The sequence below is a fragment of the Dipodomys spectabilis genome, unplaced genomic scaffold (genome assembly GCF_019054845.1).
Source record: "Dipodomys spectabilis isolate Male_0828 unplaced genomic scaffold, ASM1905484v1 ptg000002l, whole genome shotgun sequence".
In the NCBI taxonomy this organism is placed as follows: Eukaryota; Metazoa; Chordata; class Mammalia; order Rodentia; family Heteromyidae; genus Dipodomys; species Dipodomys spectabilis.
This window is the reverse complement of record NW_024870679.1, coordinates 2,873,862-2,901,226: the sequence shown is the minus strand read 5'-3', so window position 1 is coordinate 2,901,226 and position 27,365 is coordinate 2,873,862. Positions and strand designations below refer to the sequence as shown.

The 27,365-nt window shown below is 38.7% G+C and overlaps 1 protein-coding gene across 1 annotated transcript; it reads right to left on the bottom strand.

Annotated features, from left to right (window-relative positions):
* Nucleotides 1-771: 771 nt before the first annotated feature.
* Nucleotides 772-27,006, bottom strand: Slc16a4 (solute carrier family 16 member 4). Its single transcript, XM_042683773.1, has 9 exons — nt 26,863-27,006; nt 25,097-25,209; nt 19,403-19,535; nt 18,669-18,812; nt 18,363-18,524; nt 15,998-16,507; nt 14,433-14,644; nt 12,919-13,012; nt 772-1,194 (listed from the first exon to the last, which is right to left on the bottom strand). The coding sequence occupies exons 2-9, from the start codon at nt 25,181-25,183 to the stop codon at nt 1,034-1,036; spliced, it is 1,503 nt and encodes a 500-aa protein (XP_042539707.1). The 5' UTR covers nt 25,184-25,209; nt 26,863-27,006; the 3' UTR covers nt 772-1,033.
* Nucleotides 27,007-27,365: the final 359 nt, after the last annotated feature.

The following is a 27,365-nucleotide window of genomic DNA, read 5'->3' as shown; positions in this document are numbered from 1 at the left end:
ATTGAAGAGTTCTGTGCATATCTAAGTACTTAGTCCCAGTGATATTAGTTAACATAGTTCATACATAATAAAGATATTAATTTTTTCATTAAAGTCATCAATCAACTTTCATATGAAATTTATAGTTCTGAAGAGACATCTGAAGAGCTCAAGTGGTAGAACAGCACCTGCATAGAAAGTGGAAGGCCAGAACTTCAAACCTCTCCTAACTAGAAAAAAAGTTATTTAGGTATATGGTCTGAATATTTTAGATACTATTAGATGTACTGTAGTAAGAAAAGCAACAATGTATATTTGGCTGGGGGTACCATTCAAATGATCTTAAAGATGTGACTTTTTGGAGCAATTTTCAGTTTTAAAATATTTTATTTATATAGCAATGTAAGTTTATCATAGAAATTTAAAAAACAAGGGTATCTTCTGGTGAATAAAGAAAACTTTTTGGAACAGAATATACTTATAGTCACTAAGTAAGGTTTTAATACTCTGATTCCAGAGTTCCAGTTAGTTAATATTTATACTTTTTTTAAAATTTAATTTAATTTTTTTTTTTGTGAAGATACTGTACAGAGGGGTTACAATTACATGGTCAGGATAATGCATACATTTCTTATCAAGCATTGCAGCCTCCTCCTTTGTTTACCCTTCACATCCCTTCCCTACCTCCTCCTTACCCCCCCATCCTCCCCCCCCCCATATTTATACTTTTTTAAAGAAAAAAAATAGCTTTCCACGTTTATATGTTTTAGTGACTAAGTTACCATGGCACAATTGATAGCTTGGATTGATTAATTATTATGTGCCCCGATTTTCATTTAAGTAGTTGCTTCAGCTAATAAAAATTTTAACTTACAATTAAATACAAGCAGCTTAATTTAAATTGCTATTAATCTGTTTTTTTTTTATTGCCATATAGATATTTCTCACAATGCTAAGGCATTGAAAGCTGACTGGTTTACCTTCTTACTTTACAAAGAAATTCTTCTTCCAAGCTTTTGTTCCCAATGACTCGTTAAGTTCAGATTTGCTCCTGTTAAACTTTGACTTGATTGTAGTCCTCTTTATGGTCAGACTGTTTGCTTTTCCATCTCTCAGCCAATGGTATGAAGAAAAAGGAAACAGAAGAGAGGAGGTAGCATGTGCCAGAGAAGTAGAAAGAGCCGGTGTATGTCTGTGTATGATCATGTAACCATCCTGGAAGGTAGGAAGGATTTCTATTAGTAAAGCACATCTTTTCATTCTCAAGCAGAAACTGCACCTGAAAGGAGGGGCTCATCTATAGTTATCAGTCTATATTGTGACCCATTAGAAAGTTAGTCAAGCTTCTTAGCTAAGGTATTTATTTATTTATTTATTTATTGCTGGTCCTGGGGCTTGAACCCTACCTAATTTTATGATGAATCTTACTAAAACACTATTATAAAGAAAATATGAAGTACTATTTTCAAAATAAAGAAAACAATTGCATTTTTTCTTTACTGTATAAACGTTTGAGTGCTTAGTATGTTTCTGTCAATAACTATGTGCAAAGGATAATACTGAGCCAAAATGGACATTCTCTATGTATTTAGCGTTTACAGTTTAGTGGGGAGATAGGTATTAGTTGCATAAGTTATATGTGATAAGTGCTAGGATGGGAAGACTCAGTGTCTATGGGAGCCCAGAACAAGGTGGGTTAAATAAGTTTCTATGTATATGTTTAATTCTTGCAAGCGCTTATCATGTTATACTCTTAACAGTGAACAATACTCTCAGCTCCCTTTATGCTTCCTCTTAATGGAATGAATAAATGAACGTCTTATAGTCTTAAGTCCAATGAACTTTAGGGTGGTTGTTTTCGTTTTTTTGATGGTGGTGGGGTAGTGGTACTGAAATTTTTCAACTTGGCTTTATGCTTACTAAACTCAATCTCTTAAGCTATATTCTCAGCCCTTTTATGCGTTTAGTTATTTGTTAAATAGGATCTTGTATTTTTTGCCCAGGGCTGGCGTTGGCCCTTCTTCCTGCTTGAAGGCTCCCAAGCAGCTCAGATGATAACTGTGTACCACTCTGTTTGGATTATTTGTTGAGGTCTTGTTTGGGATCTGCTAACTTTTTTCCTGGGCTAGTTTTGAATTATTATATTCCCAAACTCTGCTACTCAAGTAGCTGGCATTATGGGACCTAATTTGCTTTTTTGTTTATTGATTCCTTGTTTAATCAGTAATAACGTCGCATGTTTCTTAGAAAGGAGTGAAACCAGCTAAGATTTAAATCCTTGTATTATATTGCAACTTCTGAGTTATCTGAACTGCCCTAGAAATTGCTTGAAAAGAAGTATAAAAGACAACAGCATCCTCTCATCATTTGTTATTCTTTCTTTAGTTTACCAGCACAGTGTATGTACACACACAAAATACATAAATATACATATGTTCATCTATGAATTTTAAGACAGGAGTATCAAAAGTAGCGCTTAGGAAAAGACTAAGCGTTCTTGAATAATAAGGTGGATATTAGTACTGAAATGTTAGTAAGGTACAACTGAAAAATGTAAAAATGTAGCCAGGTGCTGGAGGGATAACATCTATAATCCTAGCTACTCAGGAGGCTAAGATTTGAGGGTGAGGGTTCAAAGCCAGCTGGGGCAGAAAAGTCTTTGAGACTCTTATCTCCAAAAATTAACCACCAGAAAACCAGAAGTGGAGCTGTGACTCAAAATGGCAGAGCACTAGCCTTGAGCAAAAAAGCTCAAGGACAATGCCCAGGCCCTGAGTTCAAGCCCTTACAACTGACAAAAAAAAAAAAACAAAAACAAACTCAATTGGAAGCTATAAACCTTTGATTTTTACACAAACACACACACACACACAAATACACACAAACACAACACATTGAGGGTTAAAATATATTTAATATATTTTCTTAGGACAAGGAATCATTTAGCATATTTAAGAACTATTTGTATGTGAAATTAGATTAAGTAATTTCTTAAATTTGTTATTTCCATTCATTCTTGATAATGAGGTATTAGTGTTTTTAAAATTCTAATTAAGAGGAGTCCTTAACTCTTGTTTCCTGCTTGGGCAGCAAGAAATGTTTCTATTTCTCCCTACTTCAGCCCTGTTTTCCTAACATAAATCTTTGCAAAACTTCAAAAGAAAAACAAAATTCTGGGGTTGGGGATGTGACTTAGTGGCAGAGTGCTTGCCTAGCATGCATGAAACCCTGGGTTCTATTCCTCAGTACAGAAAAAGCTGGAAGTGGCACTGTGTCTCAAGTGGTAGAGTGCTAGCCTTGAGCAAAAGAAGCTCAGGGACAATGCCCAGGCCCTGAGTTCAAGCCTCAGGACTGGCCAAAAAAAAAAAAAAAAAAATTCCAATTAAGACCCAGTTGTCATTCAGTAGGATAGTAGTATACATTTGAATAGTCTTAGGATGGTGCTTATAATAGCAAATATAAGGTGAGATATAGGATATAGCTGATTTCATGTGATGGAAAGGTAGGTCAGGCATATTTATTTCAGAATCTGAACTTCTCCCAAATTCTGAAGTTTTTTTGCATTGACATCATGCTAACAGTGAAAAATTCCATACTATGACATTTTATTTCTTATATAAATTATTTAAAATATTGCTTATAATTAACTACTACATACATGAAATACACATGAAACGAATTTTTCATTTAGGCTTGGGTCCCATCAAAATATTATATTATATATACGTAAATATTCCTAAATCCAAAATAAGTCAAAACCCAGAACACTTCTGGTCTCAAGCATTTTGGATAAGAGATAAACAGCCTTGTCTGTACTGGTGGCTAACCTGACACCCACAGACTCAGGAGATTGAGATTTGAGGAGTAAGGTTTGAAGCCAGCCCAAGCAAAAAAATCTGTGAGACTCTTATCTTCATTTAACCAGGAAAAAGTTAGAAGTGGAGGTGTGTCTCTAATAGTAGAGCTCTATTCCTGCACAAAAAAGTCAAGCAAGCGTGCAGTACCCTTGAGTTCAAGCCCCAATACCACCACCACAACAAAAAGAAACAGACTTATGGCTGTCATAATAAATTTACATGGCTCCTAGTTAAAATGTGAACGTGATAGGTATTAAAACATCTAGTTTATTGAATTGGAATTACAGTTTTGTCTAATATTGAAAGTGAAAGATTTGTGAATTTGAGTTGATTTCATTAGTATTCTTTGTTTTTGGTACTGAGCCGAAGTTCTTAGTTACATGCTAGGTTAAATATCTATCACTGAGTCATACTACACTGAGCCACAGCTCTGCTTCTGACTTTGGTAGTTTATTGAAATGAGTCTCATCGACTTTTCCTGCCTTTTCTTTCTAATCCTGATCCTCAGATCTCAGCTTCCTGAGTAGCTAGGATTACAGACATTAGTTGCTGGCACCTGGATGTTGTGCTCTTTTTTTATTTTTGGTGGTGGTGTGGGGAGTTAACAGTCTGAAAGGGCAATATACAGAGGCACTTCTCACTTTGAATAGTCAAATGTTTCTAAGTAAATGTTTTTGGAAGAACTCAGTAGTAGTAGATGCCATTGCATTCAACCTATTTGAAATCAAGGCAATACACTGGATACCTTTATGTCATAGCAAAGCATTTTAGAAGTCTGAAAATGATGAGAGGTATGAGCTGTAATCGAAAATGGCTTGCATTCATGTGAATGTTCACTCTATACTGATTGTTAGCTGTGGAGTTAGCATTCTCAAGATAAACTGGCAACTACTGAAAATTTACTAGTTCCAAGTCCTTTATATTTCCTACAATATACATCAGATTCACCTGAGATGCATGTTAACGATGCAGACTCTGGCTTCTGTCAAGCCTACTTCAGCCTGGATATAATCAGTTGATCCCTTTGTGTTATGAAACTATTATTTATTATTTAATAATTATTTCACTTGGAATTATTTCCTTATATGTATGACTTATTTGAATGGGAATATCTAATGATGTTTGTTGTAATAATTTAAAACATTTAAGAAAATTAGACTGAGCATCATTAAACAGTATTACAAAACAGTTTTCTTATGGCAAAGTTATAAGAATAAACTTTCAAGTTTGACATTTTATATGATTCTAAATTCTGCCTGGGGCCAATCACACCTGCAATCCTAGCTAATCAGGAGGCTGAGATCTGGTTTGAAGCCTGCAGGAAAGTCTGTGAGACTTTCATCTTGAATTTGCCACACACACACAAAATAGTCAGAAGTAGAGTTATGGCTCAGGCAGTAGAGCGCTAAATGTGAAGCTCATGGACAGCACCCAGTCCTTGAGTTCAAGCCCCAGAACCGATTTATCCCCTGCCCCCTAATGATTCTGAATTCTTTTTTTTTTTTTCTTTTGTGATAGTACTGAGGTTTGAACTTAGGACCTCTGCCACTTGATCCATACCCCAGTCCTTTCCTTAGCATATTTTTTTAGGTGTTAGGCATTTGTCCAGGCTAGCCTCCAGGTGCAGTCCTCCTTTGCCTCTGGGGTAGCTGGGATTATAGGCATGAACCACCATATCTGACTTGTTTTTTTGAAACAGGGTCTTGCTAAATTTTTTGCCTCAAACTGTAATCCTCTTATGTTATCAGCCTTCAGATATGGCCACCAAATCTAGCTGTCCAAATTCATTTTTTAAATTACTATTTTTTAACCATTTTACATCATTTATGAATTAAGCCATACATGTATAAAGGTATTTTTAATAGCCTAAGAATTATCATAGCATTAGACAACTAGATTGTTGATTTGAATTGTGAATTCTTTTTTTTAGGGTTACTATCTAAATCTACTATTGATCATCTTGTTAAAACTTGAAATAGGCCAGGTATGGTGGCTTACACCTGTAATCCTAGCTACTGAGGAGGCTGAGATCTGAGGATCATAGTTCAAAAGCCAGCCTGGGTAGGAAAGTCCGTGAGACTCTTTACCTCCAATTAACCACCAGAAAACCAGAAGTGGCGCTGTGGCTCAAGTGGTAGAGTGCTAGCCTTGAGCTGAAGAGCTCAGGGACAGTGCCCAGGCCCAGAATTCAAGCCCCATGACAGACAATAGAATAAAAAACAAGAAACAAAACCAAAAAAATCTTGAAATATACCCAAAAGGTCTTAATCCTAAAGTTTCTTGATGCTAGTTCTAATAACTGGTTGAGATTTCTGTAACTGTCCAATTTAAATCAGAACTTCAGCTGTTGACTTCGACTATAGTATAGAGTTCTACTTCCAAAGGTTTTGGCAGCCTTGTCCTTTTGCTTTGGGTGGGTTGTACGGTTTTTTTTCTGAATGTACTGTGATATGCTTGGAAACATAGCTTAACAAATTTAAACTTCAGGGCCTTTTAAGAGTGGAATTCAATAATGGCTCAGGATAGAAATCTGTAGTAAGATTTACTGGGAGTGCTTTCAGCATTGACTGTGTTATAAATTTTATTAAGTGGATTGTGGTCTCTTATTAACGTTTGGAAACTCAATTCCTAGGCCTTGTAAAAGTATGTTGTGATTCCAAGGGAAGGAATACTACTCTCCTTCACCTTTTTAAACCACAGTAGAGCTCAGTGCTACTCTGGAGGCTCAGATCTTAGGATTGCAGTTTGAAGCCAGACTGAAGGAGTCTTTCCAGCAAGGGCAGGAAAGTCCATGACTTACCTCCAATTAAGCACCCAAAAAGCCAGATGTGGAACTGTGACTCAAATGGTAGAGTGCTAGCCTTGAGCAAAAAAGCCCTCAGCAACAGTACCCAGACCCTGAGTTCAAGCCCTAGGACCAGCACAAAAAGCAATCCCATAATAGAGAGCTATTTTGGATTTTTTTTTTAATGTGTGTAGGTATGCACCAATATTAGGAATGTTGGGCCAGAGTGAAATTCTCTAGAGGCTTTGTTGTTTGTGGGGAAACCAAATAAATAAACAAATTTTCTCTGAACGCTTCAGGATAATAATGTATTCCTCAGGATTTTAGAGGTCTGAGAATTTTGCTGTGCCTTCTCATTGTCTCCAGTCACCCTGAGTCTCCAAAATGGACTGATTGTAGACCGAAAGGTTCTTAGGACTTTTGTTTTCTTCCAATAAAATTTTAGAAAGACAATTTCTCAATTTATAGACCAACATGACTAAAAACTGTAGAGGTTAAGTTTGATAAATGGACCAAATAAGGACTAGGTTGAAGTAGTGTTTAATACTGTATTTGAACCGACGATGGAATAGAGATAAGGAAATGCCCTAGCATTTTATTACATGATGATTTACTCGTATTAAAGGGGACAGAGTACAAGTGAATGGCTTAGTTACCATTTTATTCATTGATTTTTCTAATAAAAGAGTTGCTTAAAATATTACCAGGTTTCCCCCATGAAGTGCAAGGTTGGTAAGTAATAGCAAGAGATGGTTATATTTCTTCCTTAGGAATTTTAACCCATTCTGGAGTACAGTGACATTTCTGTTCAGGATTAGAAATGGTTTTCTTAAAGTTTGTTTGAAAAGTATCCAATTGAATGAAATGTCAACATATTTTAAGATGATTTGTCTCACAGCGCACAGTATCTTCAGTTACAGTTAAGGAAACAGAAAGACAGATTCTGGATTCTTAGTCAAATTTTCAGTTAATAAAGTAGAATAACACAGATGACAATAATTATTAGTTTTAGACTTGGTTTTCAATATGAAGTCTTGGAAGTACACTGTAGCATGATAAATTCTTTGCCAATCTGAAGATCCACAGGAAGAGTTTGAGTGTGTCTCTTTGTCTTTTCTGTGTGCCATGTGGCATCTAGCAGTAAATTATGCTAATAAGTTGCTTTTTAATTATTGAATGAATATGATAACATTCAAATTAAAATTTGAAAATTTAAGATTTCAAGATATTTGTGTTTGACTTAAGTCTCTCTCTCTACATCCATCTATCTTTATTTGTCAGTCTCAGTATTTTTAATTTTCCAACAACCTTCCAAAGTTTCAGTTTTGATGCTGTTGTATAGTCTTAGATGCCATCTATCAGCATGAAAAATAGCAGTTACAATTGGATGAGCTATTGCATTTGAGTGCCTACGATTGGATTTGCTGACCATCCTTAACCAAGGAACGCAAAACAACTCATCTGATTTTGACCATTTCATTAAGTAAGATTAGACCTGTTTATTGAATATTGGAAAGAGATAGAGGGACTATAGGTTGGATGGGCCAGCATGGTAACTTTTGGAGAAGTATGTTTAATGTTAGTTTCAGCAATAATATGATAATTTTGTTAATGCCATGCTTATTATTTTCATAATTGAGGAAAGTGTATAATTTTCTTGCCCACATGCAGTATTTACAGTTTTATTTTTTTTTGCAATGCTGAGGACCAACCTCAGTGCCTTTTACCTGCTAGGCAAGCACTCTTCTATTTAACTAAATCCTCAACCCCTATTTACAGTTTTAAATTTTTTTTTAATTTAGGTTAAAGAAACTTGTGATTCGAATGGATTTTCCTATGCTAATTCCTTGAATTATTAAAATATGTTATATAGAACTAACTTTTTTCTCTCTTTCATTTCCATACAGGAACAAGAAAAATATTAATCCATGTATTCATTGTTACCATTTTTAACTAGTGTTTTGACTGAGGATTTACTGTTGACCAGATTTCTAATTAAAAATGAGTACAATCTTTTATAGGAATTACAACTCTTGCAGTCTGGTAATTACAGATCTAGGTAAGTAAACAGTGAAAATCTTATATAGCCCTAAGATCTAAGTTTGGTTGAGAATTCACTATGTTTATCACCAGTATGTCTTTAAATTTAAGCAAAGGTAACACAGTATTATAATTTCTCATACCTCTTGAGAACTCAGTTAACTGTTTTGTTTTTGTGGTATTAAGGACTGAATCCAAGGCCTGGCACATGTTAGGCAAGTGCTTTACCACCGAACTACATTCCCATCCCTCGGAATTGAATTTACCTGTAAGTCAGCATACTGTTTCTGTGGTAATTTTGTTGGAATCAGAAGTTAAGAACAAATGGAATAGACTTTGTAAAAACTCTTGTCATTGAGGAATGGCTATTTAAGTAGCAAAGACTTCCCTGAAACTTCTCACTTCAACTAAATGCTTAGCCATGCAACATTGTCAGTAGGAGAAGGATATTTACTTTAATTATTTATTGCCATCTCTTTTTTTGTTGTTGTTGGTCCTGGGGCTTGAACTTAGGGTGCTGTCCTGGGCTCTTTTGCTTAAAGCAAGTGCTCTACCACTTTGAACCACAGCTCCACTTCCCATTTTCTGGTAGTTAAATGGAAATACGAGTCTCACGGGGACTTTTCATCTCCTGCCTCCGGAGTGCTAGGATTATAGATGTGAGCCACCTATAATAAGCTCCTGGCTTATTGTCATCTTTTATTTGAGATACCATGAGCAACTCCCAGACTAAAAATCTATACATATAAGCTTTGGGCATACTTCCTTTAACTTTTTAAACAAACTTACTGATTTACATTTACTTTTGGTGGTACTGGGGTTTGAACTCAAGATCTCGTGCTTGCTAGGCAGACAGGCGAGGGCTCCCAAAGGCACTGCTTCACCCCCACTGCAGTTATATTTTGAGATAAGAGCTCATGCTTTTTTGTTAAGGGCTGGCTTGGGGCTAGTCCCCCTACCTACACCTCCTGCATAGCCAGGATTATAGGCTAGCACCACCATGGCTGGCTAAAACTTACTGAATTTACGATGCCTAAGTAAGATTCCTAGAATTAGTGAATACAGGTCTTTATCATGAGCTCTGTTTTTATCTTTACGTATAATTCTAGACTTGAGGTAATAATTAAAAAAATTATAATATTTTTTATGTGGTTAACAGAAATATATTTTACAAACTTATGTTACACAGGTTTGTGCATGAAATGTTTCACAATAAAATGATATACTCTAATCTGCTCTGTTGTGGTTTATCCTTTTTATTAAACAAACAAAGAAAAAAAATCATGACCTAGGAAATTGGTTTCAGTTTGCATACCTATAGCCTTTTCTTTTCAGGTAATGTTCCTCACAAAATTCATCTCCTTATATACCGAATACTTGAAACATTTTAAGTCATATACAAAAGCGTGTAACATCAAACATAATTTTGTTACCTTTATAATAGTATATTCTGTTTATTCAAACATTGTATCTTTTGCCTAGTTGACATTAAAAGTTCCAAGGCTGCAGTTCCAAGGATAGCCAGTAAAGAAAGATTAAAACTTTAAAAAAAAAAAAAGGTTAAAACTGAAAAACAATGATTAGAAACTATATTTGAGCTGATTTGCATTTCATTGACCTGCGTATTAACTGTATAGAATAGTTTTTCTGTGCAACTATGGTGTTTGGCTTCTTACTATCAATCTCTATTTAACATTCCTGGGCATGATTTAAAAGCTTTATGTAGTTGATTTACAGGTGTGAAACATAAGTTGGGAGTTAGGCAGTGTGGGGAAGGCTGTGTTCATCAGTACAGGTAAGAGAATTGGTTGCTTTTTTTTTTTTTTTTTTGCCAGTCGAGCCACAACTCTACTTCTAGCTTTTTGCTGGTTAATTGGAAATAAAAGAGTCTTGGATTTGTCTGCCCTAGCTGGCTTTGAACCTCAATCCTCAGATCTCAGCCTCCTCAGTAACTAGGATTACAGGTTTGAGTGACTGTCACCTGACTGTGTTTTTTATTTAGTTACACTTAAACTGAAGTTCAGTGATGTTTCTCTTTTCTGGTATTGTGCTATAAGTTGTGTGTGTGTGTGTGTGTGTGCGCGTGTGCACGTGCACATACGTGCATATGTGCATGCTGGTACTGGGGCTTGAACTCAGGGCTGGGTATTGTCCCTTAGCTTTTTTTCTCAGGGCTAGTTCTCTACCACTTGAGCTGTACCTGTACTTCTTGCTTTTTGCTGGTTAATTGGAGATAAGAGTCTCAAGGACTTTCTTGCTTGGACTGTCTTTGAACTAATATTTTAAATATCAGTCTATTGTGTAAAATTATGGTGTGAGCCATGGGCCCCTGGTTTCATTGCTTCAGGGCCTTGCATTTATGCTTGAACTGGCTGTATCATGATCCTCCTATTTATGTTTCTTTGTTAGGTATGTACCCTCCTACCTAGCTTTATATTGGTTGATATGGGGTCTTACCAACTTTTTTCCCCAGCTGCCTTGGAACTGCCATCCTCCTAATCTCCACTCCCCAAGCAGCTGGGATTATAGAAATGAGCCACTACCTTGACTTACATCTTTTTTTTTTTTTTTTTTAAATTTGTCTGAGTCTTAAAAAGTATAAATTTAAATAGCATCATTGTAAAACTTCATTTTTAGAAAATGATAATATGGCAAGATCAAATCCTTTCTCTGTCTCACTTCAGGTCTGAAAGCAGCAAGTAAGTTACAGGCTAAGTTCTGTTTTATGGGTAATTGGAAGTGCTGGGTAGTCATTTGTACATTAAAAATTACCTATTTGGGCTGGGAAGGTGGCTCAGTGGTAGAGTGCTTGCCTCGTATACATGAGGCCCTGGATTTGATTCCTCAGCACCACATAAACAGAAAAAGCCAGAAGTGGCACTGTGGCTCAAGTGATAGAGTGCTAGCCTTGAGCTGCAGAGCTGAGGGACAGAACCCAGGCCCAGAGTTCAGGCCCCACAATCGACCAAAAAAAACCCCAAAACAATCTATTTGTTAATTTTAATGTAAAATTAAAATTGGTCATATTCAAATTTTTTGAAAGAAACTGATGTTTGTGCCTGATCCCTATTTGTATGTGTTTACTCAAGGTTTTGAATAGTCTTGGATTATATGTTCAGCACACACAAAATATCTATTTAGCTGGACGCCAGTGGCTCATGCCTGTAATCCTAGCCACTGAGGAGGCTGAGATCTGAGGATCTCGGTTCAAAGCCAGCCCGAGCAGGAAAGATGGTGAGACTCCTATGTCCAGTAAACCACTAGAAAACTGGAAGTGGCACTGTAGCTCAAGTGGTAGAGTGTTTGCCTTGAGCTGAAGAGCTGAGGGACAGCGCCCAGGCCCAGAGTTCAAGCCCCATGACTGACAAAAAAAAAAAAAATATTTAGGTCAAGCTGATATTTCCAGTAAACTATACTTGATCTTTAAACTGCATTTCAGCCTTGACATTAACTGAAATAATAAGAACTCAAAACTACCCTCCAGATTTAAAAGTAACAGAATTCCTAAATATATAGTGTGAACTTGTATATAATAACATTTACTAGTAAACCCCAATTAGCCTTTCCACAGAAATCCTAACCTTATTAAGGCCAAATGTTCTCCTACCCTTCCTACAGAGAGAAAGAGGACCACTCTGCTATTAGGTTTGCTATCTTCAGGCTCTGTAAAAATAACTGTTAGTGAGATCACTTCTCACCTTCTTGGCTAAGGTGAAGGATAATATGCTAGTGTCTTGTCTTCCCACCCTCTCTCCTTTCATTATTTATTTATGGAAGAATCATCATGGTTGTTTTTTGTTTTCTTTTGTTTTTTGTCAGTCCTTGAACTCTGGGCTCTTCAAGGTGAGTGCTCTACCACTTGAGCCACAGTGCCATTTCTGGTTTTCTGGTGGTTAATTGGAGATAAGAGTCTCACAGACTTTCCTGCCTGGGCTGGCTTTGAACTGTGATCCTCAGAAATCAGCTGTCTGTGTAGCTAGGATTACTGGCATGAGCCACTGGTGCCTGGCTCATCATTTTGAGACTGATAAAACTCTGGATTGTTTCCCCAGATATATATTCTCTGCTGTAAGATTCCCAAGAGGATATAAGAATCTTAATAGTACATGTCTATTTAACATTGGTGATGGAATGGAATGGATACCGAAATGCCAGCCATAACATTTGATCTGATATTGCTATCCTTTACTGCCATTAATCTTGGATCAGCCTATTCTTTTATTGCTTTTGAAATTTGTTCAGCATGTGATTTGGTACCTGCTAGTGGTGGTCCAGAAAGGACAGCCATCCCAGCAAAGAAACTGGCAAGTCCCAAAAACGTGTGCACTCTACAGTTCTTAGACAGATCAACCTGTAGTGATTAGAATTCAATGTTAGCCATATTGAAGATGAAATCTGTAGAAGCCTAGGGACAAATATTGTTTATGTCATGTCTGAAAATAATATGACTTCTGGAGTAATTTAAGTTGCTGTTTATACCTTTGTATTAATACACTAAGGAACAGGGCAAATAGGAAACAGTAAATTGGCTAGAGAGACGACAGTGTGTTTGTTTTTGTTTTTGTGTATAATTTATTAGTAGAAGAAGGATAGCTTTTGGTTTGGGTTTTTTATTCTTTTATGTGGCTTAGGAGTACTTTTTTGCCTCTGAACCTCATTAGTCTTTTTTCTTCTTAGAAAGTAGTAGGGTTGGGGCTGGGAAGGTGGCTCAGTGGTAGAGCGCTTGCCTTGCATGCCAGAGGCCCTGGGTTCGATTCCTCAGCACCATATAAGCAAAAAGAAAAAAGCTGGAAGTGGTGCTTTGGCTCAAGTGGTAGAGTACTAGCCTTGAGCTGAAGAGCTGAGGGACAGTGCCCAGGCCCAGAGTACAGGCCCCACGACTGGACCCAAAAAAAAAAAAAGAAAGTGGTAGGGTTTATTGTTTTTTTTTTTTTTTTTGACTGGCAGTGGGGCTTAAACTTAGCTTGTTGCTTAGCTTTTTCACTCAAGGCTGGTGCTTTACTTAAAACATTCCTCCAGTTTCAGCTTTTTGCTTGTTAGTTGGACTTATCTGCCCACTCCGGCTTTGAACCATGATCCTCAAATTTCAGCCTCTGAAGAGTAGCTAGAATTACAGACATGGGCCACGGTACCTGGCTTTCAAAAAATGGTGTTTTATAATCTGAAATGAGAATTATAGTCCTCAGTCCAATTCTGGCTGAGTTAACAACTATGGGTATCACAAAGAATTGATTTCAGTTTTGTAAAGCTAGAATGTTGTTCAAGCCTCATACAGTATTCTGGTGTCCTGCCATACTTAAACTGAAAATAGATCGGATATGTTTCAGCATTTTGAAGATCTAATTCTAAGAGAAGTTGTTCCAGGTTTTTCAAGAACACAGAAACATTCAAGAACACAGAAACATTTGTGTAAGTAATTCAGTTGCATTTGATTTCTTGTTAAAAAAAGAATAATATAAAGGCTGGGTATCCGTGCCTTATACCTATAGTCCTAGCTATTCAGAAGGCTGAGATCTGAGAGTCTTGGTTCAAAGCCAGCCCAGGAAGGAAAGTTTCTGAAATTCTTTATCTCCAACTAACTACCAGAGAGCTGGAAGTGGAGCTGTGGCTCAAGACACTAGCCTTGAGCAAAAAAGCTTAAACATAGCACCCTGGCCCTGAGTTCAAGCCCCAGGACAAGCACAAGAAACAATGAAGATGTATTCTCTTTGGGGGATATTATTATTGAAAGTAAAATGTACTAAATAACATAAATGATTGCTTCTACTCACCAGTACAGGAAGTATCAGTGCCAGGTAGCCACCAGTGAAAATTGCGAAGAAGATGGTGTAGGTCATAAGTAGTGAAAATGTGGTGGCTAAAGGAGCAAGCAGGTTAGTGATGCCGCAGAGGATGAGGTAAGACTTGTGGTATTCGTACTTTTTGATCCAGTTTTGATCAGCAACCCATCCAGAAATGAGCTGACTGACTGTCTCAATAATGCCTGGAATTAAAAAAAACAACACAAAAAACGACTACTACTAATACCTGGAATAATATAGAAAAGTTTTAGGAAATCCCAATTCCATTTTCCTAACACTTTTTTGAAAAGTGTGAATACATAGACAGCTTTTCCTTAGGGTATAGACTGGGACTTCCTGTTAGGATTTTTTGTTCCCGTTGTATAACCTTAATCTGATTTTACCAGATTTTGTAGTTAAAGAAAACATAAGGCTGTGTATCTTGCTTGCTTTCTTTTTTTTTTCTTTCTTTTTTTGGCTGGTCGTGGGGCCTGAACTCTGGGCCTGGGCACTGTCCCTCAGCTCTTCAACTCAAGGCTAGCACCCTACCACTTGAGTCACAGCACCACTTCCGGCTTTTTCTGCTTATGTGGTGCTGAGGAATCGAACCCAGGGCTTCATGCATGCAAGGCAAGCACTCTATCACTAAGCCACCTTCCCAGCCCCTATCTTGCTTTCTTATATACACAGTATTATTTGACAGAAGGAGTATCATTTTAGTTGAAATATTTAAAATCAAGTACATTCAGCTTTGTGAAGACTTGGTAAATTCACTTTCCCCAAGAGATAAGTAGGCAAAAAGTTAATGTTGAAGTCTTCGGAATTTCCAGATATGGCACAAACTAGGTTCATCTCATTTCAGTTTTTCAGACTTTTCTGTCAGTTGAGCTCAGGCAACTTGTGGTCAAGTATTGTCGCTAGATGTTTTTATGAGTACTCCCAAGAGGTTTTTATTTTTAGCTTATTTGATGTCATCTAGTCCATTCGTGACTATCCTTAAGAGTATTTTCTGTCTTACTATGATTTCAAGAGGAAATACCAATAATACATTATTAAATGCTTACTCTGGGCAAGTCACTGTACTACGTTCTACATGGGTTACATTTTTAACCCTGAAAACTTTAATGAAGGTAGGTATTGTGCCTGTGCTACAGATGAAGAAATTATAGCACAAAGAAGACAAGTCAGGGTCCATACAGGCAAGAAATACAAAGCGAGAGCCTGAATCCAGGCAGTCAGTCCTTTCAGTCACTACACCATGCCCTTGATATTTTCTGTTTCCTAGGATAGCTTTTGTCACTGAGCCCAGATTTTTGAAATTCAGTGTTTATCCAATATTTGATATCTATTCGATATATGAAAATGATCACGATTAAGATTTGGATTAACAGGAGTATCTGTACAAGGTGAAAGGGAAATGACTAGTGCTGTGCTAGCCTCAAAAAATTAGCTTCTCCTAGACTTCCCATAACATCAACAATTTAAGACAATTTAATAAACTGTTACAAAACTAAATTTTTCCTTCTAGGTAGGAAAAATTGATTAAGTTTTCTTACCAGCTACAGAAATGAGGTAAGAGGCATCCATAACGTCGATGTCCAGTGTTTTGGCTCTGGCTACTAGGTGAAAGGTAGGGATGAAATATGCTAACTGACTTAGGAGAAAAGACCAGGTAAATATGTAGAAAAAAGGATTCCTGAAGACAGAAGTGTCAAAGAGTTCTTGTTTGTAGCACCAAGATATAGTCTTTTTCTTATAACCTCCTTCATTACTCAGGGACAGTCTATTCCTGTTAGGCCCACTGTTGAACTCTTCTTCACTTTGATCTTGTGAGACAATTAAAGTTGTATTGGGTTGTCCGGCTTTCTGCATAGTACTGTCCATGACAGAAGACTCTTGGGTCTCATTGCAGCATGCTGTTTCTGTCTCGCATGATACTTCTGAACCACTGGCAGACACATCTTTATCTTTAATATTAGAATTCTCGCATTTGATATGGATAGGTCTTAACAGCATACTAGAAGGCACCAAATTCAATGTGATAGCCCCAAATAACATAAGAGCACCTAAATAAAAGAAATTGAGAAGTTGAAAATAAGCATTCGGTTCACAATAGTTTGTATTCTTAAATTCAGAAGAGAGCCTACTATATAATCTAGTAACTTTTTTTACCCTCAATATTGGGGTTTGAACTCTGCCTCCAAGCTTGCGAAGCAGGTACTCTACAGCCAAATCACACCTCTAGCCCTATAGGCTAAATTCTTGAAAATACTAAGAATTGAAACTGTTAACTTGTCGGCTATATATATTGCTGTGTCCCTGTAAAAATGGGAGTCCTTTAGAGGTAGACAATGAGAAAACTACACCATTAGGTATACGGTCGAAGGAGTTCATTTTTGCTCAAGAGGAAAAAAGAACAAAATGTGCTCTTGAGGGGTAAGGGTTGTATTTCAAATGTTAGAAAATTATATATTCTAGGTTGGGTATTGGTGGCTCATGCCTATAATCCTATCTACTCAGGAGGCTATGATCTGAGTATCATGGTTTGAAGCCAGCCCAGGCAGGAGAGTCCATGAGATTTTACCAGAAAACTAGAAGTGGTGCTGTGACTCAAAGTGCAAAACGCTCAGGGACAGTGCCCAGGCCCTGAGTCCAAGCTCCATGACTGACAAGAAAGAAAGAAATAGGAGTTTACAAGTGATAGTATAGATTTAAAAACAAAATATGGAATTAGATAACAAGAATCATTTAGTAACAGCTTTAGAAGGGGGAAATACCCTTTTCATTCATTTTATCTGACATTTAAATTTTTTCCCCTGACAAAAAACAGGTTCTGGTCTTGCCTTTGAAGCTGAATAGTTGCTTGATTTCATTAGTTGCTCAATTTCTTTTTTTCAGACCAAAGCTCTGATTTGAGTATAATGTTTTTAGCAAGACAACAGGTTGTATATATAGGTTTTACCCATGATACAGATTTGTCAGCTGTCTCTTTGAACAATGACACTGTTGGATGGGTTTCTGTTTTGAAAAGGAGAATCAATAGGACTGCTATGAACAGACACATGAGTACATACATGTACATAAGTCTTTTCCAGTAATTTTAACCCAAATGTTAGATATAAAGAAAATAATAAAAGTGCTTTTTGTTTAAATTCACAGTGGATATATGGAAATAGTAGTTAATATATAAATGACTTAAAGAACAGTCTTTTACAGAATATTTTTTCCTGTTTCATCTATTTGATAAAGCCTTGTGGAAGAGGTTTTTTTTTTTTTTTTTTTTTTTTTGTCGGTCGTGGGGCTTGAACTCTGGGCCTGGGCGCTGTCCCTCAGCTCTTCAGCTCAAGCCGAGCACTCTACCACTTGAGCTACAGCGCCACTTCCGGTTTTCTGGTGGTTTATTGGAGATAGGAGTCTCACGGTCTCTCCTGCCCGGGCTGGCTTTGAACCGCGATCCTCAGATCTCAGCCTCCTGAGTAGCTAGGGTTACAGGCGTGAGCCACCAGCGCCCGGCTGTGGAAGAGGTTTTTAATGTGGATTTTTTTTTTCTTTAAAAGAAAGTATGAAAGGTAAATGCTTGGTGAGGAAAGGAGGAGGAAGAGGGGAGACTTGTTTCTCCAGGGATGTCACTGTCACTAAAACGTTGTTTCCAATGTTTAGAGTACTCTCCCATTACCTCAGTCTTCCAAATTTTGGGTAGCTTTCATGAGGTGACAGCCTGCTGATGCTATCTTCTATCATGAAATTTTTTCCAAGGAAGATGAACATGTGTCCTTTAGACACATGTGTCCTCATTTCTTCTCTGGAAATACGTTTTCATTTTTTTAATTTTGGCTTTTTCTAATACTGGGAATTAAACCTAGGGCCTTGTGTACATTAAGTCTTGCAGAGTCAACAGTTTAGAGAGTTAGACTCACTCACCTGTCCAGTCATAGAGATCTATCAGGAATTTCGTGAAGGGTGCCAACAGAAAAGTCAGTCCCATCCCTGAACGGGCAATAGCTGTAGCAAGAGCCAATCGCTTTTTGAAGTATTTGGTGATTACCACAGCAGCTACTTGGTATAAAAAAGCAGATCCTAAACCTTAAAAAAAAAAAGTTTGGAATTACTATTACATTTGGTGATTTTTGTATAAGAAGCCAATTATTGGCATTTGGGATCAAACACCAGTAGTAGGGAAAGTTCCTGCTTCATTTTTTTGTAGTGTTCTATTAACAGTGGACTCACCAGGTAAAAGTCCCATAGTCACACAAAGAAAGGGAATGCCTGTGGCCCAGCGACTGATCAGGTAGCCACCAGAAATAAGGGAAGTCCCAAGAATGGAGGTAGTTTTTTCTCCAAGTATGTCACAAATGATGGCAGCCAAGGGACCTTAAGAAAGAAAAAGGAAATGCTAGGTTAATGGCATCCCGGTACCATAATTAGTGGGAGGGAGGAGGTAACACAAAAGCACTTTGGAGTACTGTATCTTTCAAAATAGGGGTATGAGTTTTTATAATAGTGTCTCACACTTTTGCTTTTTGAAGGGGAAATTGAAAATGTATTGTAAATGTAATTATTCCAGTAGACTGTGACTACTATAAACTGTATCATCTATCACCATATTCTACCACTGACTAAAACTAGAAGGAATTGGTTCTGGGTTTTGTTTTGTAGATAACACTAGTACTTAATGGCTAGACTTCTAGGTTGAGGTCCTGACTCATTGGACCTTTATTATGTGCATTTTGTCATTCATTACCTGACTGGAAAGAAACAAGGCATGAAATGTGAATAACAGAATAGTTGGATTCTTCAACTTTGACCCCCTAATTTCTCAACATACTGATCAAGTCAAGTGGAGGCCAAACTTCATTTCCTTACTTTTCTCAGCACAAAATACTGAAGGTTAGTAATGATTCAGTCTTAGAAGACTCAGAGGGTCATTCTCCATGGAGAGCAAGTTTGTGCCAACTTTATACCTGCACAAAAACGAAGTGATGACATGATAGATCCAATCCAACCAATTTGCTCCGAGGTGCCTTCAAATTCTTCTTGAAAGACCACAAAGAAAATTGCAAATGTCTTGGTCATCCCCATCACAAACACATTTACCTAAATCAAAGGAGAATAGAGTCCATGTCTGGTGGCAAGCAATCAAGTGTAGAGGAGACTGCAGCTGCTGGAGGTTCTGTTGCTCTAATACTTACCAGTTTGTTTTATTGGTTGTTCCTCATTACAGTACATAGCTTATATCTGAGGGGGTGTGTTGGGGGGAGGGTCATTCCTTTTTAGATTTGCAAATCACATTGCATGAAAAAGTCTTACTTAATCCTCATTTCAAGGTTATAAAGTAGATATGTCAGTTTGAAGTTTGGAGAGAAAAAAAAAGTTTCCAAGGATGGTATTAAAGCTGAGATTTGTGTCAAATAGAGTCTACTGACCCTTCCCTCTCCCCCATATTCATCAAAAAAGGAAGAATTAGGCCTTTCAATTCTTAGGTTAGCTTTGATTTACATCTTTGCTTCTAAGCTGAATAACATCTTTCACTTGGTGTACAGAGTGACCATATAATTGATCATCTAAATTGGGACATTCTTGAGAATGAGTGCTGAGTTAGGCCAGGATAGCAAAGGGTTGACTGTCTTACTGGCTTAGTCCTGTGGTCCAACCTTTTCTTCCTCTGTTCTATCTAGCACTCCTTGCCTGCCCCTCTCTTCCTTCCATTAGACTTGCTCCTTTTGAGGTCATTTTTCTTTCTAAGAATTAGTAACTTTGGTTTCTTGGAAATTTTAGTAGACAGGAGGCCATGAACAGTTTTTCTTCTTTTTCTATTCCCCTTTTTTCTGCTTCCTGCTTACCAGGTAAACTATCTGAAGTGGGAGCCCAAATGAATATCTAGCCAGGGTCTTCATTCCCTCAAAGCCATGTGCTACATTATGCCACTGTCTTCATGAAATTGCTTGCTTCCTTGTTTCAGTAGTCTTGGCTTTTCCAGACCCCTTCTCTCCTTTCCACCTGTCAAGCATTGCTTGAGAATCACAGGATCCTGGGTTCCCTTTTGCTCTGCCTACCTGGTAGAATTTTCCCTCCTCACCTAAAACTCCCTGGATAGTCATGCACCTTTAAGGTTTTAATTACCACCCGTGTACTTGTATAGTAATGGGTATGGATTTAGAATCAAATCAGCCTTCGCTTGCTAGAACCTTGGCTCTTCTCATGAGTGTAACTTGGGACACTGGGCCAACTATTTTGTCAAGGTTAAGATTCCTCTTTTTCTTTTTTTTGTGAATAGACAATGTAAATATTAACACATCAGGGATATGAGAATCAAGATTTTAAAGTGGCAAAGCAAAGACTTTAATGAAGGGAGGGAGTGATGAATGTGGGGGAGAGAGAGAGAGAGATAAGAACAGTGGCCTGATCTGGGTGGTACAAGAGTCTAGTATTTCTTGGCTGGAGGTAATATTTAATCAGCATTACTCAGAGGCTGGGAAAGCTAGGGTGGAAAAAGCTGTGAGCCTACCTCACATGACTAGCAAGCATGACACTAGGGAGTTTAAACAGTAATCAACCCATTTAAAGAAAATCAGTGCAGAAAATAAGTGTCCTCTTTCTGTAAATGAGTGTTCTTTGCTTGACATGTACAGGATGCTGACTTCTTTCTTAGCCACAAGTTTGGCTAGCAAGTGGTTCTCGGTTCAGAATATTTTATTTATCCTTGATATCTGGATGTCCAATAACTTGTCTAATATCTTCCACTGAGTATGTGGAAGGCCTAGGGTACTGAAAATGCATCTTATCTTTTTCTCTTCCCTTAAAGCCATTCTATTTAGTTTTTATTTTGACCAAGGATAGTAAAAACCTCTCCTTACATCTGTTTTCCATTTACTAAGCAGACTACATAGGTCTATATCTATATGCTTATTCCTATTCCTTGAACCATGTTTGGCAGGTTTTAGCCCTGTTACCAAAGTCCACTTCTGACAGTGTAAATGGCTCACCCATAAATAAAGCAACACTAGAAATTATTGATTCCCTATTTTTCCTTTAATTTTTTTCTTTTTTCTTTTTTTTTTTTCCTGTTGTTGGTTGTATGGTTTGAACTCGGGGCCTGGGTGGTGTCCCTAAGCGATTTTGCTCAGGGCTAGGGTTCCACAACTTGGAGCCACAGCACCCTTCTGGTTTCCTGGAGATTAAGCGTCTCATGGACTTCCCTGCAGAGGCTGGCTTTGAACCACAAATCCCAGTCTCCTGAATTGCTAGGATTATAGACGTGAGCCACCAGTGGCTGACCCTTACTTCTTTTATCTTTTAAGAACTGTTAAATGGGTTGAAACTAGAAGGTATGCATTAAGCATGCCTTCCCTACTCTCCCAGTAAGAGGTCCTTTACCAGGCAATTCTAATTGACTTGGAAGAGCAGGTGTTACCAATCTTCCTAGCCCTTTTTAAAAATTAGAGTACTAGACTTTGCCAGTTACTTGTTTTTTTTCTTTTTTCTTTTTTTTTGGATCCGGTCGTGGGGCCTGAACTCTGAGCCTGGGCACTGTCCCTCAGCTCTTCAGCTTAAGGCTAGCACTCTACCACTTGAGCCACAGCTTTGCCAGTTACTATTAAAAGTTTATACTACTCTTCCCCACTGCCATATTGCCCAGCTCATCCAGACCTCCAAAGACAAATATATTTTTTAAAAAGTCTGTTAGGTACGTCTAAATCCTCTCAACCTAGTGCTCCACTGAAAACAGAAGTCCACTAGCTTTAGTCCCCACACTTAAGCTCTTAAGATTATCAGAGACTTCTTTGTTGCTAAGTCAAAGGACTATTGTCCTTTTTATCATAATTGGCCACAGCAACATTGCACATCATTTTCTACTGACAGTTTCTGGATTATCACTGCTTTGCTTCTGTTTCTGCTTATTCCTGGGCTCATTCCCAAGGTTTTCCCCTCACCCCTCTTCACCCACTCCTGCTGATTTTGCCTATGTTGTATCAAAGTTCAAACTACTGTGTCAAAGACACAAATTTAGGTGTAGCTGTACTTCAGGGGCTCGGATGCCAAACATTTCTTTTATACATTCTTCAGATTCAATGTCTAAGATTAAACTATGCAAGTTTTCAAGTTTTCCTCCTTCCTGTGATCTCCAGTGTTCAAGCCAGCAACCCAGGACTCCTTGATTCCCATTCTCTGACATCTATATCTTTTGTTTTTTTAGTCTGTCTGTCTGTCTGTCTCTCTCTCTCCATCTCTGTCTCTCTCTGTCTCTGTCTCTCTCTCCGTCTCTGTCTCTCTCTGTCTCTCTCTCTTTCTCATCTCTGTCTCTCTCCTCTGTCTTTTTGTTTGGTCCTGAAGGCTGAACGCGGCCTGGGTGCTGTCCCTCAGCTCTTCAGCTCAAGGCTAGCACCCTACCACTTGAGTCACAGCTCCACTTCAGGCTTTTTTTTTCTGTTTATGTGGTGCTGAAGAATCAAACCCAGGCCTCGCCTCATGCATGCGAGGCAAGCACTCTACCACTGAGCCAACTTCCCAGCCCATGTTTTTTTAGTTCCCCTTTTTGATGTGCTCAGATCTGTATTTTTCCTCTTCATCATTGCTGTTATTGCCTTCATTTAGGACCTTCTGTTCTTACTCCTTCCAATTGTCCTTCCTGTGTTCAGGCATAATTCTGTAAGCTGTTATCCATGCAGTAGCCTGAGCTGAAATTTCTGAAATGTATGTCTGATTCCATCAATCCTTTAACTTTTCTTATCAGCACTTTATAACCTCAAGATAGGAACCAGCATTCTGAACATGACTGATAAGGCCCCTGCTCATCTCTGATTTCATTTTCCATTTTTTGTTTATTTGTACATCTTATTCATTTTACCCACCATCAAGTATTTCCTGAGTGCCTGCTGACATATGCTATGGTGTACAGTAGTGAGCACACAGGTTATAATGATTTTCTCACTTGGGGGGCACTTTCTGAAGCAGTTTTTTATTTACCTTTTCGAGACTCCTCTGTTAGAGCAAAGTAACTTATAAACCTATAAAAACATAGTTCTCAGCAGGCACTGGTGGCTCATGCCTATAATCTAGCTACTCATGAGATTGAGATCTGAGGACTGTGATTCAAAGCCAGCCTGGGCAGGAAAGCCCATGAGACTCTTCAATTAACTACAGTGGCTGACGTAGTAGAGTACTAGCCTTGAGCACAAAAGCTCAGGGATAGTACCCAAGCCCAGAGTTCAAGCCCCAGCACTGACCAAAACACACATGCGTGCACACACACACACACACACACATTCCTCTAATGATCCACATTGCCAATATGAACAGTAAATGAGCTACTGGGTTCATTAACATTGTGGTAGGATTTTTGTGCAGCACTACACTTCTAAAATGGGACCTAACTTATTAATCTGGTTGTAAGGCACGGTTTCTCATAAGCAACTAAACTAGGGAAGTAACTGCCTATCCATAGAGAGTAATGGGAAAAGATGGTTCCTGGGGAGAAAAGTGGGAAAGAAAGTGACCCTTGCCAACAGTGCCTACTCTCCAAAGCATGCTTTTTGGAGGTGACCCAGCCAAGAAGGACTCAGATTTAGGGTATCCTTAGATTCATATTAGTAACGTGGGAGTGGGCTGAGGGTTCCACATTGTATGGAAATGAAGCCAGTGTACAATAAATAGGGCTCTGGGGTTTTATAATACATCTTCACTGGAGACCTCTGTTTCCCCTTTGTGTCACTCAGAAGAGGCATGGTGTATTCCTTAGGTTTATAGAGCTGGTTGTCCACAAGGTGGACTGCATATACCAGTACTAACCAAAACTGTGCTTGTTGTAGCACCAAGAAAGAAAGGGTGGTTTTGTGAGTGTATCTCTTAAATTTATACAATGTTTGTAGAAATGAGTTACAGAGTTGGCACTGCTCTGTAGGGTTGAGGCACAACTGTGCTCAGATTACCAACATTCTAGAATGTGCAAAGTAGTGGCACACATCACAGTTGTCTCATAGCAACTCTACAAGCCTCTGGGGAGGGTGAGAACAAGAAGTTAATTAAGAAGAAGGCATCTGGGGGGCCAGTGGTGTGTGTACACAGGAGACTGAGGTAAATCTGAGGGTTGAGATTTGGAGCCATCTTGGGCAGACAAACCCTTAAGACTTAATGTCCAATTAACCAGAAAGAAGCTGGAACTGGAGGCATGGCTCAAGTAATAGAAGGTCAACTTTGAGTGAAAAAAAGCCAGAGTCCAAGGCCCTGAGTTCAGGCATTAGTAGACAGCAGGCTGAAAAAGGAAATATTCCCATCTACTCTCAGTAAAGGGGACTGCCAACCTTAGTGTTAGGTATTTTGCTGGGCTAGCTAGGCACTTTTTAGCATTGCCCAGTGCTACTTGTGGGATGGCTAAAAGTATGGTTGTCTCCAAACCCCAATTGCCTTGCTGCCATGAAACAGCCGCTGATCAAGATGAGCAATCAGAGGGTGTAGGGGTGTAGAGAGGAAGATAGAGGACTAGCTGGAGACACTTCTGCGTTCACTCAAGGGTATTTCAGCTTTCTCCTGGGCTCATTGTGGGCCCTGACTGGCAGTTATGGGTAGTTCCTGGCTCTTATATGCCAAGGATTTCCTAAGTGATGGCTTCTCTAAGCCTTTCTACAGACAACCCATGCAGCTGGAAAACAAATGCTTACCAGGAAAAAATGAAGCACAACCATCCATCCCCATCCTCCATCTGGGGTTCTAGTGTAAAGCCAGACTTTCCCCTTCCTCTTCAGCATGATGATTCTGTATTAAGTCCAGAGCACTATAACATTGAAAACAGTTGGTTCAATCAACAAGAAACTGATTAAAACTTTCTTTTTTGTCTCATGTAAAATCACTTGCTTTGTAATTTTTTTTATCCTGTAGTTACATGTGAAAGTAGCCTGATGTGCCAAATATTCATTTGCTCTGAACTCCCTGACAGTAGAGTGAGTTGCCATTCTTCCACCTATAGTCAGAACTGGGAAATTCTCAAAGGTTGTAAGCCATCTTTCAGGCCTTGACTCCAGAGAAATATAAAGTGAAGGGTGTTTCAGGTTTATGATGTCTCTTTTGTACAGTACTAAGGGCTGGGAGTGGGGGAAGGGGGGCTTGAACCCAGGCCTGGGCATTTTCCTTGAGCTCTACCACTTGAGCCATGGCTCCACTGCTTTTTGATGGTTAATTGTACATGAGACTTCCCTGCCTTGGCTGGCTTTGAATTTTGATCCTCAGTTCTCAGCCTCTTGAGTGGCCAGGATTAAAGGCATGAACTAGGCCACCAGGGCCTGGCCTGGTAAATTGTTTAAAGGAACTGAATAGATATGACAGCAAAATGAAATTATCAGCCCTTTGAATGAGCTCTGGATCAGAAAAAGAAGTTGGAGAGGCCACGTGGGGAAACTTGAATAAAAGTTCAATCTGTGCTACTATGGTGGTCTTAGAGTTCTTCAGGAAATTATTGTTCCTAGGATCAAAGTATCTACTCTGTGGCACCTTTACATAGAGTTAGTTCAGTGAGAAAATATATATGACGTGACAGTAAAAAGAACATGTAGGGGGCTGGGAATGTGGCCTAGTGGTAGAGTGCTTACCTAGCTTGCACAAAGCCCTGGGTTCGATTCTTCAGTACCACAGAAACAGAAAAGGTCAGAAGTGGCCTTTGTGTCTCAAGTGATAAAGAGTGCTAGCCTTGAGCAAAAGAAGCTCAGGGACAGGGCCCTGAGTTCAAGAGCCAAGACTGGCAAAAAAAAAAAAAAGCATGTAGCTGGGTCTCCGATGGCTCATACCTGTAATTTTAGCTACTCAGGAGGCTGAGATCTGAGGATTTGAAACCAGCCCAGGAAGGGCTGTGAGATTTATCTCCAAAAACCAGAAAAAGCCAGAAGTAGAACTGTGGCTCAGGTTCTAGCCCTGAGTAAAAGGGAATTTAGGGACATCACCCAGATGAACTGTGACCCCCAGATAGCAACCTCCTGAGTAGTTAGGATTACAGGCATACACAAGCATGAGCCCGGGTGCCCAGCCTTGTAATTTTTTTTTTTTTTTTTGTCAGTTGTGGGGCTTGAACTCTGGGCCTGGGCACTGTCCCTGAGCTCTTCAGCTCAAGGCAAGCACTCTTCCAATTAAGCCACAGTGCCACTTCCGGTTTTCTGGCAGTTAATTGGAGATAAGAGTCTCATGGACTTGCCTTGCCCAGGCTAGCTTTGAACTGTGATCCTCAGATCTCAGCCTCCTGAGTAGCTAGGATTACAGGCATGAGCCACCAGCACCTGGCTATGTACATGTTTTAAGTGGAGGGTGCAGCATTCATTTCGGTGGGCTGCTTCTGGAAAGGACAGTCAGCCAGCAGCATGTATGACACAGATTAGGAGAAAAGCCAGACAGCCAAGACCTGGTAGAAAACCATCCCAACATGATCCCATTTCTACCTTACCTTTGTTAGGTTGTTCAGCAAAATCCTCTAAAGACAGGGCAAGTTTGGAGAAAAAATAAATTGTACTATCTCACAGAACGTTACTCTGTTGAAGACATTTCATTCTGCTGTGGTGAAAACAAGTAAGCTTTGTAGAGCTGGGCAGGGCAGAACTAGTTTAGGCCCTCCTACCAGTGGACTTTACTTCCTGAGGGAGGAGGAAAGTCTGTAATTTGAGAGCTTTTTAGCCAGACCAAAACTTACTCTGAAGGTAGACTCTCACCAGAGGGTCAAAAGCAGTTGTCTGAGTAAATCAAAGGGAAAATCTTGTTGATGACTGTTCTCAAGGTTGGGAGATGGGGCTTAAAACTAAATACTTGTCTGGAATTCCACGTCCTTTTTTTTTTTCTTTTTAAATAAATGTGTAACTTTCAGAGGTGTACCCAGGCAGTCTTAAGTTTAACGTATTTGTAAAGTCTGTTCATTGAAGATTCTAAGTACTATTTTTGACTTTGTGATCTCAT